This window comes from Cucumis sativus, chromosome 6, assembly GCF_000004075.3.
Source record: "Cucumis sativus cultivar 9930 chromosome 6, Cucumber_9930_V3, whole genome shotgun sequence".
Classification (NCBI taxonomy): domain Eukaryota; kingdom Viridiplantae; phylum Streptophyta; class Magnoliopsida; order Cucurbitales; family Cucurbitaceae; genus Cucumis; species Cucumis sativus.
Window position 1 is genome coordinate 16,768,727 of NC_026660.2, and position 17,491 is coordinate 16,786,217.

At 36.9% G+C, this 17,491-nt stretch overlaps 2 protein-coding genes across 6 annotated transcripts; one reads left to right on the forward strand and one right to left on the reverse strand.

The window, feature by feature from the left end:
- The first annotated feature begins 785 nt into the window (after nt 1-785).
- On the forward strand, nt 786-15,146 carry LOC101205530 (flowering time control protein FCA). Of its 4 annotated transcripts, none has more exons than XM_031887065.1 (18): nt 786-1,303; nt 2,031-2,101; nt 3,566-3,644; nt 7,004-7,086; nt 7,165-7,216; nt 7,928-7,995; nt 8,245-8,311; nt 9,110-9,189; nt 9,288-9,352; nt 9,586-9,645; nt 10,086-10,233; nt 12,454-12,525; nt 12,622-13,173; nt 13,303-13,494; nt 13,575-13,778; nt 14,042-14,107; nt 14,183-14,231; nt 14,726-15,146. In XM_031887065.1, the coding sequence occupies exons 1-17, from the start codon at nt 1,174-1,176 to the stop codon at nt 14,222-14,224; spliced, it is 2,031 nt and encodes a 676-aa protein (XP_031742925.1). In that variant the 5' UTR covers nt 786-1,173; the 3' UTR covers nt 14,225-14,231; nt 14,726-15,146. The 4 variants fall into 4 exon arrangements, with proteins under 4 accessions (XP_031742925.1, XP_031742926.1, XP_004148821.1 ...); XM_031887066.1 differs by having other exon boundaries at nt 12,634-13,173; XM_004148773.3 differs by having other exon boundaries at nt 10,089-10,233.
- Nucleotides 15,124-16,989, reverse strand: LOC101205763 (peroxidase 40). Of its 2 annotated transcripts, XM_011658991.2 has the most exons (4): nt 16,462-16,968; nt 16,188-16,379; nt 15,731-15,896; nt 15,124-15,664 (listed from the first exon to the last, which is right to left on the reverse strand). In XM_011658991.2, the coding sequence occupies exons 1-4, from the start codon at nt 16,699-16,701 to the stop codon at nt 15,261-15,263; spliced, it is 1,002 nt and encodes a 333-aa protein (XP_011657293.2). In that variant the 5' UTR covers nt 16,702-16,968; the 3' UTR covers nt 15,124-15,260. The 2 variants fall into 2 exon arrangements, with proteins under 2 accessions (XP_011657293.2, XP_031742928.1); XM_031887068.1 differs by having other exon boundaries at nt 15,124-15,896; nt 16,462-16,989.
- Between the last annotated feature and the right edge of the window lie 502 nt (nt 16,990-17,491).

The window sequence follows — 17,491 nt, forward strand, 5'->3', positions numbered from 1 at the left end:
TTTGTTGTTTAACTATTTAATTTTAAATAGGTAAAAGAACAAATGACTTACTGTGGATTTTATCGTAGCTTCAGGTGATGGAGAATTGTGTGATGAAGAATTGTACATGCCGACGACTTGTTAAGATTTTGCAGCTTACAGTTATGAGAAATTTGGATACAAATTGAGAAAACAATATAATAAAAAATTCGAATTTTATGATTGAATATCTAAAAGCTTCAAAAGATGGAGAATAATAGGTAAAAATAGTTGTCGGTGATGAAAAAGAATAGGTATATTGTGACTATCGGACTAAGAAAAGAATTAGGTAAAAATATAATTTTGGAAAGAATATATAAATAGTTTACTACAATTTAGAAAAAAATTATAAAAATTATAAAATATTTTAATTTATAATTAATTTAAAAGATACTTCAAATTTATACCATATTAATTAATTTAAGAAAGATTTGAAATTCATATTAAATTAAAACCATTTAAAAAGATAATTTTTCAAATAATCTTATAAATATAATATGTCATTAATATTCATATTATATAATTAATAATTAATGAAAGGTTATAATGGTTTGTAAAATATTATCTTTCATATTTTGTCTAAAACTTTCCTCTGTGGGTTTGTTTGCAATTTAGCCCTTTTTTTCAAATATATTATCAACGACGGACTCAAAATACAGCCGAGATCGGAATAGGCTGCTAAAACAGCCCAATGGGTTTGATGGGCCTATTATTTACCTTCGGGCCCATATAAATGATCGTTGTTTATTATTAAATGTACTTCTCTCCTCTATGTGACAGGGCGGGATTCCTCTTTTTGCTCCCGACTCTGACTCCATTTTCTCTTCTTCGCCTCGCTCAAAGATACCGACCGAGTGCTAAGATTTTGGAATTTCTCTTTCACCGTTCTCCAGCAGGACTTTACAAATTTTGGGTATTCGCCTTCTCACTTCCGCAAAGCTGGATAGGCACAGAGGAGACCGCTATGGCCCCGACCAAGATTCCCACCCCTTTCGTCACTCTGCAGCTCCTTCTCGCTTCTCGGACTCCCCCGTGAACCACCACGACACTCGACGGAGTCCCAGCAACTTCCGTGGTGGCGTTGCTGGAGCTAACCGTCGCCCTTTCGACAGCCCTCCTCGATACTCTACTCCCCCTGCTGCTGGGTTTCGCCCGATGGGAACTGCCGGGGGATTCCGTCCAATTCCTGGTCCTGGGGATGGTGGTTTTGGGTCCGGTTTCCAACCGCCACCTGTTGTTGGACAGAAACGGGGTTACCCTTTTGCCGGCCGTGGAAGTTCTCCAGGTTAGGTTAGATTTTGTGGATTAATTCAATTTCTGTTTCTTTTATTTCGTTTATTGATAAGAACATTAGGTAATTTTTTTGCAGTTATTTTTCACGCAACTTTTCGCTTCGTTGATTCTAAATGATTTTTGTGCTTACTTCACCCTTTCGGGCTTTTTTTGAGAGATTATTAAAACTCTATACAATGTCTGAATTATGTTCTTAAAAAAATGAACTTTATTGTTAATGTGAAGTTATATCGATTACTTTGATCATAATTAGCTCCCGTCAGAAGGGGAAAAAACAAAAAAAAGCTTATGGTAACCGTTAGGCATCAATTTGGGGTGGATAGTCTTCTAAAGTCTATTAATGTTTTCTCATTTTCTAGTGATCGTAATTCCACTTTTTATGAGAGGCATTGACCTTTCAGTGTGCTGTCATTTTAGTTATTGAGTGATGAACATTTTGGTGTAAAGATATACTGGGTATAGAAAGCGATAATCTTTCTTTCTTTAGGGTAAAATGGGAAACAACCCTTTAATGCACTCCTTCTGTATCTTTGGCTATTTCATTCATCAATGAAATTGTTTTCTAACCCAAAAAAGACAATGTTAACGTATATTGAGAAGAAACACTTACTCTCCTTTCAGTGTGATCAATGTGTGAGATATATTTTTTGTGTAGTTCTCATGTATTTCAGGCAGCACTTAGCTTGCAGCTTGCTAATTTCGTCATCTTCTATCTTCAGATCATTCCGATGGAAGCAATTTTGCCAAGCTATTTGTTGGATCGGTTCCAAGGACAGCCACGGAAGAAATTGTAAGTCTTAAGTATTCATTAAGTTGTTGAAAATCCTCAAAGTCGGTCCTCCACTTGTTCACACTGTATTAACAAAATTGAAGCTAGGCATGTCTAAATTCTTTTATGTTATGAGAAACTCTAGGTTTGTGGGATTTCTTATAGAGATGAAATGCTTTCACATTCTTTTACTTGTATTATAGAATGGGCTCTTGGTGAGTTGGGAGGTTTAAGGAATGGCAGGCATCGAAGCATTATTGTTGCATGACATTCCTATTGGTTCTCTTGTTTTGAGGTGGTGAGAGATTAGGATCATACAAATTGGTGTTTCTCGGAATGTACTTTTAATAAGTTTGAAATTATGCATGGTTTGTTCATGGGTGGAATATGTTGAAGACTTAAGTCAAGTGGGCCCAATAGGGTAAATCTTACAATTTCTATATTTCTCATAGGATCGCCTTTGTTAGGAAAGAGAGAAACATAATTGTTTCTCTTGTTATGGAGGAATGAGGACACTGTCCTTGTTTTCCAAGGATATACACATGTATCAAGAGAGAGAGAGAGATCCTCCTGCTTTATGAGGTTCCCTATTAACACTTCAATGCTGATGGTCTTGAGCGGTAGTCCATTTATATATAGGATAGGGAGTTGTAGAGGACCATTTCACATTGGAAGAGATAAGGAGGGCAAAGTATTGGTTTTGGGGCTCTATTGCTGTAGATCTTGATGATTAATTTATGGTCCTGGTCCCTTCCCTGCATCCCTTCTCTTCTGGATATTAGAATGCTATGAAATTGGACTTCCTCAAGGTGTTAGGTTGGTTCCATAAGAAGGTATTATGACATTATCGATGTGAAACTTAATGTTACTTACAACTGTTGGGACACAAGCATGGCTGCTGGCAAATTGGCAATTAAAGAAAGTTAAGGAAAGCTACATCCAAGTGCTTATCTTATTTTTTTCTATCAAATAATTTTTCCATTTGATTGTTCGTATACTTTTTAATAGAGTTTGTATCTCATAATTTCAACTACAGAATGGTCTTATCTGACTAATTTATTGAGCTTTCCTCCCTTTCATTTGTTGTTCAAAGGGTTCATTGAAAGGTGTCTCACACCCTCTATTTTGGATATAAGTCCTTTGTGGCTAGCAATGTTTTGTGACCATGGATATATGGTTTGCGAGAAATAGGTTGGATTATAGGGAGTGAGGGAACTTGGAAAAAGATGTTTAGCTCACTTCAATCCCAAGTTTTTATTCCGTGCGACCAATTATTTATGTTGTCACCCTTAGATCACTAACTCCTGGAGCCAGTGTAATTTTGGGGGCTTCAATTAGTTGCTTTGGCATGTAGATGGATTTCTTTGATTTTTTTATTTTTTGCATGGCCCCACATATTCTTTCATTTTTTTTCAATGAAAGTTGTTATTTAAATTAAAAAAGTAGATGGATTTCTTAGATAAAACTTTGCTTATTTGATACCAGATTCGTCCATTGTTTGAAGAACATGGAAATGTGATTGAAGTAGCTTTGATAAAGGATAAGAGAACAGGCCAACAACAAGGTAAGCATAACTTTCTATTTTGTATGAATCACTTTTGGTTCATACGCATGTGATTTCAGGTTTTGAGAGGCTCGAGGAAATCGTGAGCTCGTCTCAGTTTGTTTTTGCAACAAGTTTGGTGCTTGTTGGTTTTCGTTGCGATCCTAACTTTTTGACCACCATGCCAAACAAGAAGAAGACAAGGCATGTAAACCTGCTATAATATCAAGTTTTGTATGGCAGTGGAGCACAAAAGACCGTGCCTTGGCTGACTAGCTGCAGCAATGAAGGATATAACCCTTTTTTGTTTTCCTTTTGTAATGGGAGTTTCTGCTGCCAGCAGTTTGGGTTTTCTTATGTCAGGATTTATAGTGACAAATGTACAGAATTATTAATTTAGAAAATACACGTTTTTTTATAAAAAAATTATGTTCATATATAATGTAAGTTTGGAAGATATGAATGTGTGTGAGTGTGTGCTTCTTCTTTTCTTTTCTTTTTTAACCCCTTTTTAGTTGTGGTGAATGTTGTTTTTTTCTAAATGGTTTCAAACGTTGGATTGTTATTGGTGTGGAATGTAAAATGGTGATGGGTATGAAGTTGAATCTCCTAGTGGCTTGCGATGGATTTCGTACAGTGTATATATGGATGGATAGTTGGTAACTGATAGTTTACTTTTGTGATATCCATAGAATGAATGGATGAGTGTCGAGATTTTCGGGCTGCTTGTATGTTTCTCTGAGTAGGTTAAGTTTATTGTGGTATGGAGCACATAGATTGGTTTGTGGCCTTGTTGATCATGTTTTTCATTTTTATCCTTCAAATGAAAGAAGACCCATCATGTCTGATGATAGATGTGGTTTTGTAACAAATTATGTTGTCTCAAGCCAGACTCTTCAGGAGTTCTGCTGCGACATGAAACTCTGCCTTTTTGACCACTTGACCATCCTCTTTTTCCCCACATTTATCTAGTGATGTTTTAAAATTCCCTTTTGTATCTTTGCTGTAGCCTGTAAAAGGAACACTTAGCTCCACTGTTAACTTGTATCTTTTGCTTGTACCCCGTGTTCGTGATTAATTTTATCTGGCTTGCTATTTTTTCATGAATTATGAATTTATGAAAACATTATAGTGTTCAGCACTGATGTTTATCTTCTGTTGTTTGAAGTCTTGATCTTCTCTCCTTCTTGCAGAAGGAGATCCTGTGTGTTGGTTGTGATGTTTGATGATGCTTTTCTCCAGTCCATACAAATATTATTATTATCATGAACACTACCTTATATCAATGTTGCATTGTGGCAGCTGCAGGATAAATCCTCAAACCTTTTTCTTTCTGGAAACAAACAATTTGTAGAACGTATGAAATATTAAGTTCATAGGCGTAGACCATAGGAGTTACGGAACTTTCTTTTGGGGCTTGGATAATTAGTATAGCCTCACTGTAGAATTAGTTTGAGTAACACGATGCTGCTGTCAATGCAATCATGTTGAGTTTCTGAGGATATGTCCTTCAATCTACCTAAAGGCACTGGTGACTGGCGTGCTAAGTGACATTTCTTTTGTTATATATCCCGTGTCAAGTATAGATTTCAATACTTCTGTTGGATGGATACTTGCTGAAGTCCCTGAATTTACACGTTTGGAGCTTCACTCTAACTTGGATGATAGTGTGTCTTCCTATTCAAGTTCTCTGCTTTAGATTGTAGGAGGCAGTATAAGGTCGTTATCAAACCTTTTGGAATTTTATTATGTAAAAATTTTGATACGGTAGAATAATGTAGTTGAGGTGGTTTCTGATGGCTTTACTTAACGTATTTCATGGCTGCATGTAGTCAGTAATCAATATGTACTTTTCTGTGGTTAAATTGCAGCAAGTTCTCGTTTTATTGATTGAGTGAATGTGTTGTTTAATAGATGAAGCTTTCCTTGCTTGTTGGACCACTTTGTTGTATTCTTTGTTGGAAGGTGGGGTGACACTTGGATCATATCGCCTGCCATTGTGAGTTTGCAAGAGCTATGTGGGATTTTTTCTTTCAGACGTTTGGGTTCTCACTTGCTCGACATAGGGGTTCTAATGATTTGAAGGGGGAGTTTCCCCTCCATCTGCATTTTCGTGTTTTTATGGATGAACGGTGTGTGTTGTTTTCTGGGTTTTGTGGGGGAGCATAATAATAGGTTGTTTGGGGGTTAGAGAGGTGATCTTTTGTGGGTTGGTCTCTTGTTAGATATCATGTTTCTCTTTGGGTTGTGGTTTCGAAGTCTTTTTGTAACTCCTCTATAGGCTCTATTTTGTATAGTTGGAGTCCTTTCTTTTAGGGCTTTTCTTTTGGTGGGTTTTTTTTTTGTATGCCCCTATATTTTCTCAATTTTATCTCGGTGAAAGTTGTTTCTATAAAAGAAAATTATAGGATAGTAGGCTGTTTGATGTCTTTATTATTACTAGCTTAGCTTGCTAAATTAAAGTTTTTAGGACTGGAATATGATATTTTCTTCAAGTTTGTAAATGAGACATTCTCTAGCTAACGGAAGACGGATATTTATGAAATGGAATGGTAAAAGAATTTATCAATGACATTTAAATATAGAGCTTGTGGCTTCTTTCTACCATTATAATCATTGGTATCGAATGGTGGTTGTGGTGGGGGTGCTGATGGATGAAGACAACAATCAATCATATGATTATTTAGGCTGTCATAATGTGCATGTCAGTGTTTTTACTAGCTTATTCTGAATGCTTGATGCTGAGAACTTCTTGATAGCTGGCTTTTCCAACATTTGAACTCTTCCCAGTCTTTTAGTTTCTGTTTCACATAAGATGGTTAATCAGTGGATTTCAATTCCTTGACATTTACATATAGAACCTTACGTGGATGTCTGCTATAGTTTATCTCTACAGTTGTTCTATTTGGATTGAATGAATGGAATTAAAGTTGTGTACTTATATTCTCTGGATGGTTTTAACTGGCTTTTTATCTTTATGAAAGCTGTGGGGTTCTTGGTGTTCTTTACCTACTTCTCCCTGTGTGTTTGTAGATCGCAGTTTGTAACCAACATGACCATCAACATCTATAGATATTAATTTTCCTTCTCCATTTGTGTGTGTGTGTTTGTATCCCTTTCTATTACATTTTCATGATTTTGTAGTAGGCATATTTTTTATAATGGAACTGCAAAGTCGGCCTTTCTGTAGACTATAATGAAATGATAAATGTGGGTGTAGCACCTAATTTTACATGCGACTGTGTTATTACCTCTTCATTTGCCTCGTTATCGTTATATGTAGATGTCTGTTTACCTATCTGTTCACACATAAATGTTATTCCATTATTTAAAAGTTGTGATTCAACGTAGCCCAATCAGAATAGCCTTTACTCATGCAGGATGTTGTTTTGTAAAATATACTACCTCAGAAGAAGCTGATAGAGCAATTAGGAACCTGCACAATCAACATACCCTTCCTGGGGTGAGTTTCTTTTCCCCCAAATATTATTGATATATACCTTGTGTGCAATGCTACTATATGTCTTAAATATGTTTACAGGGAGTGGGCCCGATTCAAGTTAGATATGCTGATGGTGAGCGAGAGCGCCTTGGTAATTGACTCTTCTGGCTTGTCTCTTATTTATTAACCTTCATCAATCCTCACCATCTTCTTTTTTCTTCTTTTCCCCTCATTTTTTTGTGCGATAGGATGTGGGAAGGGGTTAGAGACAGTACTAAGCTTTGTTATTTTTTAACATTTTGTTGTTACATCTAAGAAATTCAATTTTGAGAATGACAAACAGAAGTTAGACTAAGATGTGAATTTCAATCTGAACATAACGTGATTGAAGTATAATGCGAGATAGTTTATTTGGTGGAACTTATCTCTAATACTTAGTATGCGTTTGGGGAAAGGACTATGATAGGCTGTGTTATGATAGTATGCATTTGAGAGAAGGACTATGATAGGTAGTGTTATGATAGTATGTGTTTGGGGGAGGATTGGAGGAGTGAGAAGGATTGGGGAAAAAGTGGAATAGTGAAAAAGAGAGAAAGGAAGGATTATGGAAAACCTAGGATCTACCCTAGGTTTTCCATAATCCTTCCCCCAAACGTAACCCACTCCCCTCCCCCATAGTCCTAGGGCCAAACGCCCCCTTAGCTTTTATTTTTATGAGTGTGAATGAAAAGCTTAAAGAATGATTTAATGGTTCTGGAATTAGGCACACCGACATTCCAAGTCAGGAGAAAGTTGAATCGGTCTGCTATAAAAATTTCCTTTGATCATTTAATTCATTTTTTGCCATACTTAATTTCTGCAGGTGCAGTTGAGTACAAATTGTTTGTTGGTTCACTAAATAAACAAGCTTCAGAAAAAGAAGTCAAGGAAGTATGTCATAACTGTCTGGCTATACCCTTTTTCCCCGATATTACTGTCACATGTTTCTCTTTTTTTGAGCCATCAAATAAATTATGAAGTTTGCTATCTGAGTGGAAGTTTATTTTCTTCGCATATTGTCACTTGGTTTTTGGTTGTGGTGGTGTGTATGCCTTGGTCATCTTAGTGCTTCTGCATGGAGTAAGATCTTGTGGGTTACTTCCAGTAGTTCAAGACATTAATCAATATTTTTAATTACAGATCTTTTCTCCCTATGGAGTAGTTGAAGATGTTTATCTAATGCGGGATGAAATGAAACAGAGTCGTGGTATGCTTTTCAAATTTATTTGATCTTGTTTTAAGTGTTACTTTGACAATTAGATATTAATATGAATTTTTGGTCCCTGTTTTTTGTAATGTGGAGAGTGTATGTTGTTAAATGTAAATTATTTAGATGTTGATGCTCTGTTGGCTAGAATTCTTCATTATTTTATATTGGAAGGAGTCATAGACGCTTCGTGCTTAAAATGAATGGATGACTCTCAACTTTGATTCAACGTTTATCAATATGGAAATCTAGGAATTGATTAGTCTCCACTTCCGCAATAACTCTAGTGGAGAAGAAGCGATGGCCATGGGAGACCAACTTTGGCTACTCCATCAGATCGTCAATAACTAACAGAATCTAGGAATTTGATTAAAGGTTTTGTCTGACAAAATTCTAAGAGAGAAGATAAGGGAGGATTAAAAATTAGCTTAGATCTACTAATGTGAGATGAAATAAGAAAACAAGTCTCAATATCTTTTATGATACCATTTGTTTATTTTTTTACTATTATATTTATTTTTATTATTTTAAACGGAAACTTGTAGAGTGTCTTCCAATGTCAGTGCAAGATGGATCTTTGGAGTCAAAAGTTGAGAAAATAGAATGTAGTTAATTGAACTGAATAAATTTGCGTCCAGTGGTGGCAATATGATATTATACTATTCTACTTTGCCCATCTTCAGCTATTCACTGCTATGCTAGGCTGTTCAACTATTAGATTCAAAATTTATCATCACGTCATTATTCCTATTGCTACCATTATTTGGTTTTCAGTATATTTCTAATCATGCAATTTAGGGTGTGGATTTGTGAAGTATTCACATAGGGACATGGCACTGGCGGCTATAAATGCTCTTAATGGAATTTTTACAATGAGAGTAAGTCTATGTTCTTGAGTTCATGGTATTTCTTTTTGTTCTGCACACTATTTACTACCAAAGCCTATTACTTAATGAATCTCCTTAACTACAATTAGGGTTGTGATCAACCATTAAGTGTCCGCTTTGCTGACCCAAAGAAGCCCAGACCTGGAGATTCAAGGTTTGATATCATGTAGCTTTATGATCAAATTTTGAAATTGAAATAGATTCTTTGAAGGATTTTCTCCTTTATTTTCTTCTTTTAACATCTTATTTGACACCCTTAACTTCACTTCATGTATTCTCCCTCTCTCCCTCTTCTTCTTCCTCTTTCTCTCTGTCTCTTTTCTCTCTCTCTCAATAAAAAAGTCAATCACTAAAAGCCCTTATAACTTGAGGATCTTGCTTTTTCAGGGGCACTCCTGCATTTGGAGGTCCAGGCTTTGGCTCTCGCTTTCAACCACCTGGGCCAAGGTAAAATTCACTGTGGAAGATACCCATTGTCTTTAGTTCGCGAGGGGTTTGCATGAAGTTGCTTGATATTTCTTATAAAAATAAAAAAAAAAGAAAAAGTAAATCCAATCACCAAATTTCATTGCAAATGAGAAAAACAAAAGGTGGGCAATCCTCTAGTAGGGAATAAAAACATTCTCCAACTGGCATTCACCAGAAGTAATCATAGTTGGAAAATGGTTTTAAAAGGGAGCTCCAGTTAGGGGCCACAAATCTGGCAACCTACCAAACATCTTCCTAAATGGCAGGTTTCTTCCCAAAAAAACTTCCCACAGAAAAGCCACAAGTACATGGTCTATAACGTCCTTCTTGAGCCATGGTTCATAGCATGCTATATTACTCCTTGTTTTTGCATTGACTTGACATTTTCTAATCACGCTGTTCATTTTTTGTGCTTTTAGCAGACCAACACCTAATTTTGGTGAATTTATGGGTGATCGAATTCCAATTGATGTACGAGGTTTCAGGCCACCCATTGATGCTGGTATTCATCCCTTTGGGGGTCAGTTGCCACCTAGGTCCAGTGAAATGGGACTACCTTTGAATTTGGTAATTTATTATTACCTTTTGAGTTTGACATATAATTTTGATTGCTATTTATGTAGGCCTACGTAGTAAAAGCAGTATTTTTGGTCATTTCACCCTCTTTAACCGAAGCATATTTGTAACTGGAGAACTCATATGATATTAATATTTTAATACATAGTCAAGAAATCATCAACCTCACAACCTCAAAATTTTCAACTTTCTCACTTATAATAGTTAACGTGTCATTTTATCTCGATGTATTAGGATTCAGGGTTTATAAATTCTTGTATATTATATCATAAGAATTTAAATTTCCATTGTGATAGATCTAATCATTGAAATACTAAGCCAATTCAAAAAACAGAAGTTCTAACGCCCAATTACAGAAGGGGCTCAAATCCAAAGAATTATACTGAACTGATAGTTACAGAAAAAACCATAAACAAACACCCACGAAGGTGAGTTAAACCTAACCACAACCAAAGGTCGACTCTAGACTGCTTGTCTACACAATAAATTCTACTATTCCTCTCAAGCTAAATGTCTCACAACGAGGAAAAAATAAGATTGCCAAAGAACCATTTCTTTGTCCTGAAAAGGAGGATTCAGTAGCTCCTCAAACATGGAACAACGACCTCTATTACAAGCAAGCAGAAGCATAAAGATTCTAAAGAGCCTGTTCTACAAAGATGTAACAAATGCACAATCCTGGAGTAATTGGCCAAGATTCTTTTCCACTCTCTTAAAATGAGCACACCTTTGACATTAAGGGTGCAACACCATGGAGGAAAGCTTTTGGATACAATCTTGAGTATTCATTCTCCCATGCAAAACTTGGTGGGCAAAAGATTCACTTTCTTCGGAACTTTGACCATTCAAAGAGAGAAAAATGCAGGGCTTCTGACGAGGAGGGTTGAAACAAAAAGGGCACAATTAAAACTGAGAAAAGGAAGGACTATTAGAGGAAGGCTAGACAAAGGCTACCTAGTGCGAACTTTTCTTCTACCGGTGATAAAGATGAGGGAACGAGGAACTGGGTGGTTATATAGGTATTCGATCCACCCCAATTGAAGATTTCATGTGATGAGAGAACAAAGGATAGCGAGCTCAAAGTAGTAGAAAATTAGAGGCTGTTATAAGAAGCCTTAAACTCTTCATCTGAACCCCATTCAAAAGGGAGACATTAAATATGGGAACCTACTTATCGATCATAAAAGAGCAATGGCATGAGGATTTTTTCTAAAAAAGAAAAGAAAAAAAGAAGATACAAATCTTTTTATTAAGAGAATAAAAAGAAACTAGTGCTTTGAGGTACAAAAGCTTACTACAATGTACAAAACATAGCGTAAATAAACACCAACCAAGAGACTTAAAACAAGAAAGAAAAACTTAGGGAGGGTTGATAAACACCAACCAATTGCAGACTGTAGATATCCTGAATTGCATCAAATTTCTTGAAAAGATAACACAGAATATTTTAATCAAGTTGAGTCAATGATGGATGAGAAATGTTGAGAATACTGTTGAAAGATTCAATGATTCCTCTTTGTGTGCCAAGCAAAATCATTAGTGCCATGGGTGCTAGTAATTGTCTTTCTTCATAAAGAATCACGCTGGTGTAAAAATCTCCGGCCCCATTTAACTAACAAAAGCAACATTACTGTGAGTGAAATTCCAATCCCGATGCAGTGACACAAGGACTCTGTGGGCCTTAACTGTATAATCCCATTCCACGTGTTGGGTCTTGCCTTAGTCCTGTTTAGATATATAGGTAATTACAAGGAGGCCTCCGATTAGACATAATCAGCTTCAGTGTACATGAAAAAATTCTTACACATTCACAGCCTGCTAAAAACCTGAAAATATGTTTGCAAGGCTCTACTAGAGGACACTGCTGCATCTGGTAGTTCAATAGTCAGTTATATAGTGTAGTTTTGCTAGGGTTCAGGTATTTGCGCCTAATTGGGCTTTCTTTTTCTTAATATTTTCTGATGGTACTGAAAATAATGATAACCTCTTTGGTTATCAAATCATTTGATGTTATGATCATATTTTGGACTTTTCAGTTTGTGAATGATAAAATCAATCATCATCGTGTATGAGTTCAGTTTTAAAATTTCATTTCCTGATCTGGCTTTTCTTTCCGTGGACTATTTTTCATTTCACTCATGATTTTACTTTTAGCAGTACTCTATGGGTATGGATGTACACTGTCTAACGAATGTACCTGCTAACTTTTAGGGTGGTCTTGCTGGTGGGTTTAGAGGTCCCAATCAAGGGTTAGTCAATCCAGCATCTTCAGCTTCTCAACAGGTAACTGGATGCTGATATATGATCTTTTTTTAGGTTACCTGATACATCGAACTCTAGGCTTTCCAAAATATTTCTAATGTCATCTGCATTTGTTAGAATTTTAATCAGTCTGCAAGCCAACATCCACCGCCTGGTCTGCAAGTGTCGCCAGTGTTAAAAACTTCTCAGTCGCCTAAACAATTGCCACCTTCGAATCAATTGCACTCTCATGCCCTTACCTATTCTCAGACACAGACATCTCCAGCATTAGCGCAACAGCATAATCAACCACAAAACTTCAATTCTTCTGGTCAACTGCCCTTTAGTCAGCCTGCACCCTCCCAGGAGTCACCTGGCTTAGGTGGGCAGTTGGCGGTATCTCAGTCTATGGGTGCCTCATCTGCTGCAGCTACACATACTCCTTTGAGTATGAATTTACAATCCCATGCTGCTGCCCCGAGTCAACAGCAACTACCTACGCCAATTCAACCACCTCAGAATTCACCTTCTCAGTTAGCACACATGCTGTCACAACAAAAACAAACTCTACAGGCTAGGTTCCAGTCTTCCCAGCAGGCATTCTCACAGCTACAACAGCAGTTGCAGCTGATACAACCACCAAATCAAAGTTCAACTTTGCAACCGAGTTCCCAGACTATTAAGCAGCAGGTATTGAGTAATAGCAAGAGGATATCTCTATACTAGTTACTAGTAGAATAAGTTTGGATTTTAAGGCATTTTAAACCCCCAATTTCAGGTTAAACATATAATGTCTGTTTGTTTTAAATGCTATTGCAGCCTCATTGGGCAGGGGTTGTGACACATACAGCTGCCAGTGCCGCTTCCGCCACTTCAGATGCACATACATCTACTGTTCCTCCTGCAGCTATAAACACCCAAGTTGTTGCTCCTGTAAAATGCAATTGGACAGAGCACACATCTCCTGATGGCTATAAATACTACTATAACAGTGTTACCGGTGAGAGCAAGGTGAGTTTCATTGAAGGTTCCAACTTTATGAACCTTTGAAGTGATTTTTGTGGTTAGTGTTCTCATGTGTAAACCTGCAGTGGGAGAGACCTGAAGAGCTTTCAGTGATTGAGCAACAACAACAAAAGCCACCAATACTGCAGCCCCATAACCAGCCACATCCCCAACTGCTATCAACCCAGCAACTTTCTCAAACTCCCCAAGCCCAGCTTCAAACTCAGTTCCAGACACAGTCACAGATGCCCCATCCTCAGCCGCTGCAGCAACCTTCATTCCATTCACAGGCCAGTCTACTTTATTGGCAGTTCCACTTTTCATTGTTGGATTTGAGAGTTCTGGAAATTTTTTCTTCATTTTATTGTTTCACTTTATTATACGACAGTGACTTTTTAGATAATGCAATATCTTTGTTGTATTCTCTTACGATTTCTTCATCTTTTTTTCTTTGGTTTTGCTTGTGGTACCTACCGCCTTTGTTACACTACTACCACTGTGACTTGTTATTCAGCCTGCGTATATTGTAGCTTATTTTATTCTTGTGATGCAGGAAGGTGCATATACACAAATGCAGCCAGCGAATAACTCAATAAATGATCCTACTCGCTTCCATCAGGTACGTTGTTTCTTTTATTTTAATGCAACCAGTTTATTTCTGAGTCAAATTCATGTAATTGATTATGTACCTCAGGGATTTCCCACGACTCAAGAGTGGGCATGGAAGAATAAATAATCAGCAGGTTGGTTTTCTAATTACACGTTGTGTGTGTTCGGTTTGTAAGAGTTGAGTTTGTTAGGGCTGGGATTAGGATGAACATCGTGATATACATGCATGCCCTCACATATACACGTATGTAAAAATCATTAATGATGTGTGAAAATTCTAACCTTGAGTTGATATATACTATGCAAAAGACACGAAATGATGTAGTGAACAGGCATGTGGTTCTCCAATTAGTAAGGTTTGGATTCCATATCCTTGTGCTCAACTGTATATAAGAAGAAACAAATAAATGCAAGTGTGATAGTTGGATGTCGTATTTCTTGGGCTCAATTATCCGAAGTGTCAAGCGCACACTGTTTGATTAATGTTGTAGACGTGTCTATATTTTCATTTCATATTCCTTATAACAAGACCACTTGACTTGAGAAATGATAAACTGGGTCTAGAACGATTTTGTGAATTACGTAGCCTCGTTTTCTATGATAGAAATTAGAACTATTTGGTCTTCAGGAACTTGAAGTGGAACAATGGGATCTGCATGCATCTGCCATTCAAGTTGTGAAATGAAGATATAAGTTCTAAGGCAGAGAGTAACAGCTTTGTAAGGTACAGAAACCACAGATAAGATGAGCAATGCTTCAAGGGAGTTTGTCTGCCACAAATTCTCTTTACTGTGAAATGATATTCTATTGCAGTTAATAGCGTGGCACCGTAGAGAACATTTAAATGCATCGGCTTAGTTTAACATAATGCTATAAATGTATCATATTGCTTAAAATTCCTGTATTGCTCACAAACGTGTATGTACTTATAAATTAGTCTTTTGTGCTGCCATCTTAGTTTCTCAGCAGATACTGGCGGCTCTTTTGTTATGTTACATCATAAAAGTTGGAGTTAAAAAGAGGATATGTAGACTTTCTTTTGTAGCTGTGATTCATTCACTTGAAATACTAGTTGACAATAGTACCTTCTCCAATGTAGTAACTTATCTAATCTTTTCTTCCTTCTATTTTTCGGTTAGGTAGATATTGAAACTGAACATAATCTAGCTTACAGTTCGACAATTAGTTCGGATCACGGTCTGTGTTCCAGCAGGTGGTTTTAGGCTTCCCATCTTCACCATTGACTGTTTGAAATCTTCAAAGAAGGCAACTGGGTCGACGGCATAGGTTTCGACTATCTCTCTTGTTTGGTAATCCCCAGTCACAAGAACATGATCAGACTGGAGTAACCCTTCTCCAGAGAGAAGATTAATATAGTACTGGTTGTCAAATGTAGCTGGGGTTACAATGTCGAGCTGTGCCAGTGTTGAACTACTACCAGGTGCCGAGCAGAGCTGTTTTAATGACTCTATAAACTCTTGGTTTGCTCCTTCATTGGGGCTGCCTCCGTTCGTTTGTAGCCTAGAACTGAATGAAGTACATCTGGCTTTTCCCAGTGTGTGTCCCCCTTCACAAATTCTCGAAACGATCAACCAAAATGAAAAGATTAAGGGAAAAAGAAAAAAAAATTTACCTGAGAGAGCAACCATATCTCTTAGAGAAAGGCCAAGGTTCTGGAACTTAGTAACTAAGGTAGCTACAGTGGAGTTTGGGCCAGGAATGTTGTTTTGTGCTGCTGATTTGCTGGCACTTATGCTATCCCCTCTTCCAAATTCAACTTTCCAAAAGGGTCCTCCTGACTACAAATTGTTTGGAAAAAAAAGAAGAAAAGGTCAAATTTCAAATTTAGTTCTAAAAGTTAGAGAAAGTTCGAATTTAGATAAGTGGATGGAACTATTTATAAGAACTTCACCAAATCATAGAGGTTATTTATGAGAATTAATTTTGTTAAGATAGAGAGATTAAATTCTAACTTTGTAAGTATCAAATTTACAATTTAATGAGAAAATAAACTTGATGTGTGAATACAACATCCTCTTGTAAATACTTTGACTACAATATTAGAACTTTTTAGTCAATAATGAACTCACTAGTCCAACAGAGTCTCTGGCTGCAAGAGCTAGAATGTCAGCACAGGAAACTGTCTGTGGGCAAACAGATTCCAACTCAGATTTTATTGCATCAATCACTTCAAATCCTCTAAGTGAGTTCACATTTGGAGCTGCGGTCTTTTCACCTACAAAATTCTCGTTATCATCCAGCAAAACAGAAGCATCACATCCCTGTATCAAAACAAAAAAAATTCATTCACATTATTCATGGAAATCTTTCAAGGCAATGAAAAGGTAGAACAGTACGACTTTCATTAACAAAGCAGTCATGGAAGTGGAGTCGAAGCAGAGATGCCGCCATCCGGGGGTCCTCGGCGATGACTGTTTGGACCCAAGAGAAGACAATGGCTTCTGCCTCCGGGCATATAGGAGGTGTGCCGAATGGTGGCAGGTTTTCGTCTCCTCCTCCATACGAAGCTTGCATGTTTGCCAACGCAATTGCAGAAAGGTTAAATATAGTTAGAGAAAGGTGGAAAAAAAGATACTTGGCCATTTTTGAGTTCCAAAGGAAAATGAAATGAAGTGCTGAGGGTGATAATGGAGTAGCTTATATATATGTATAAAGTGGTAGAAATCAAACTGCTACACGACCAGTGAGTTGTTGGGAAGAAAAGCGAAGTATGCCAAAATGGGCAGTGAGTGGGGCTAATTGCAAAGCGTTAGTTGGAATATGAAGAAATGGCAACGAGGATAAAGTTTGATGAAAGTGAAAAAAGAAAAACGTATTGTTTCCAAAGTTACACCATCACCCTTGTCTTTTCATTTAGGATTTTTAACAAGTATGGCAATGACTAGAAACTTGTTTGATCGTGTTCAAATTCTAATTTTTGTTCTTGGTCACTCACACTGTATCAATCCTAAAATTCGTTCATGATTTCCCCTCCAAGATCATATTAGTTCTGGACTTCAAGATATAATATTGCAAGAAAGAATACAAATATTTTTTTAGAACAACGAGCCTATTTGAAGGTTGTTCCCCTTTATAATGTAGCCATAAAGATTAGTTGAGGTGGCCAATCAATTACTTAGAAAGGGATACAATAATGTGGGTTTGTGCCCAAAATATTAGTTGAGAGTTTTGAAGAGAGCCAAAAGGCTTATCATTTTGCCATAAATTAGTCTCCATGGAAGAGCTATATGTGGAATGTCTGAAGAGAACAGAGATTAAAGAGGTTTATTTTTCTGGGTAGTAAGTGGATTTGATGAGCTTAGATATATTTGTAGTAGTTGTGGACCATTTCCATGCCCTTTGTTTGTTATGATATGTGGACAGTTCTTAACCA

Bases quoted from the DNA above. Each gene is read 5' to 3' on its own strand.
- LOC101205763 (XM_031887068.1), bottom strand. From the start codon at position 16,701: ATGGCCAAGTATCTTTTTTTCCACCTTTCTCTAACTATATTTAACCTT. The intron at 16,380-16,461 runs GAAAGTCGTACT...GTTTTGATACAG, and splicing joins TCCATGACTGCTTTGTTAAT to GGATGTGATGCTTCTGTTTT. The intron at 15,897-16,187 runs GTGAGTTCATTA...AACAATTTGTAG, and splicing joins CCAGAGACTCTGTTGGACTA to TCAGGAGGACCCTTTTGGAA.
- LOC101205530 (XM_031887065.1), top strand. From the start codon at position 1,174: ATGGGAACTGCCGGGGGATTCCGTCCAATTCCTGGTCCTGGGGATGGT. The intron at 3,645-7,003 runs GTAAGCATAACT...TTACTCATGCAG, and splicing joins GAGAACAGGCCAACAACAAG to GATGTTGTTTTGTAAAATAT. The intron at 13,495-13,574 runs GTGAGTTTCATT...GTAAACCTGCAG, and splicing joins GTGTTACCGGTGAGAGCAAG to TGGGAGAGACCTGAAGAGCT.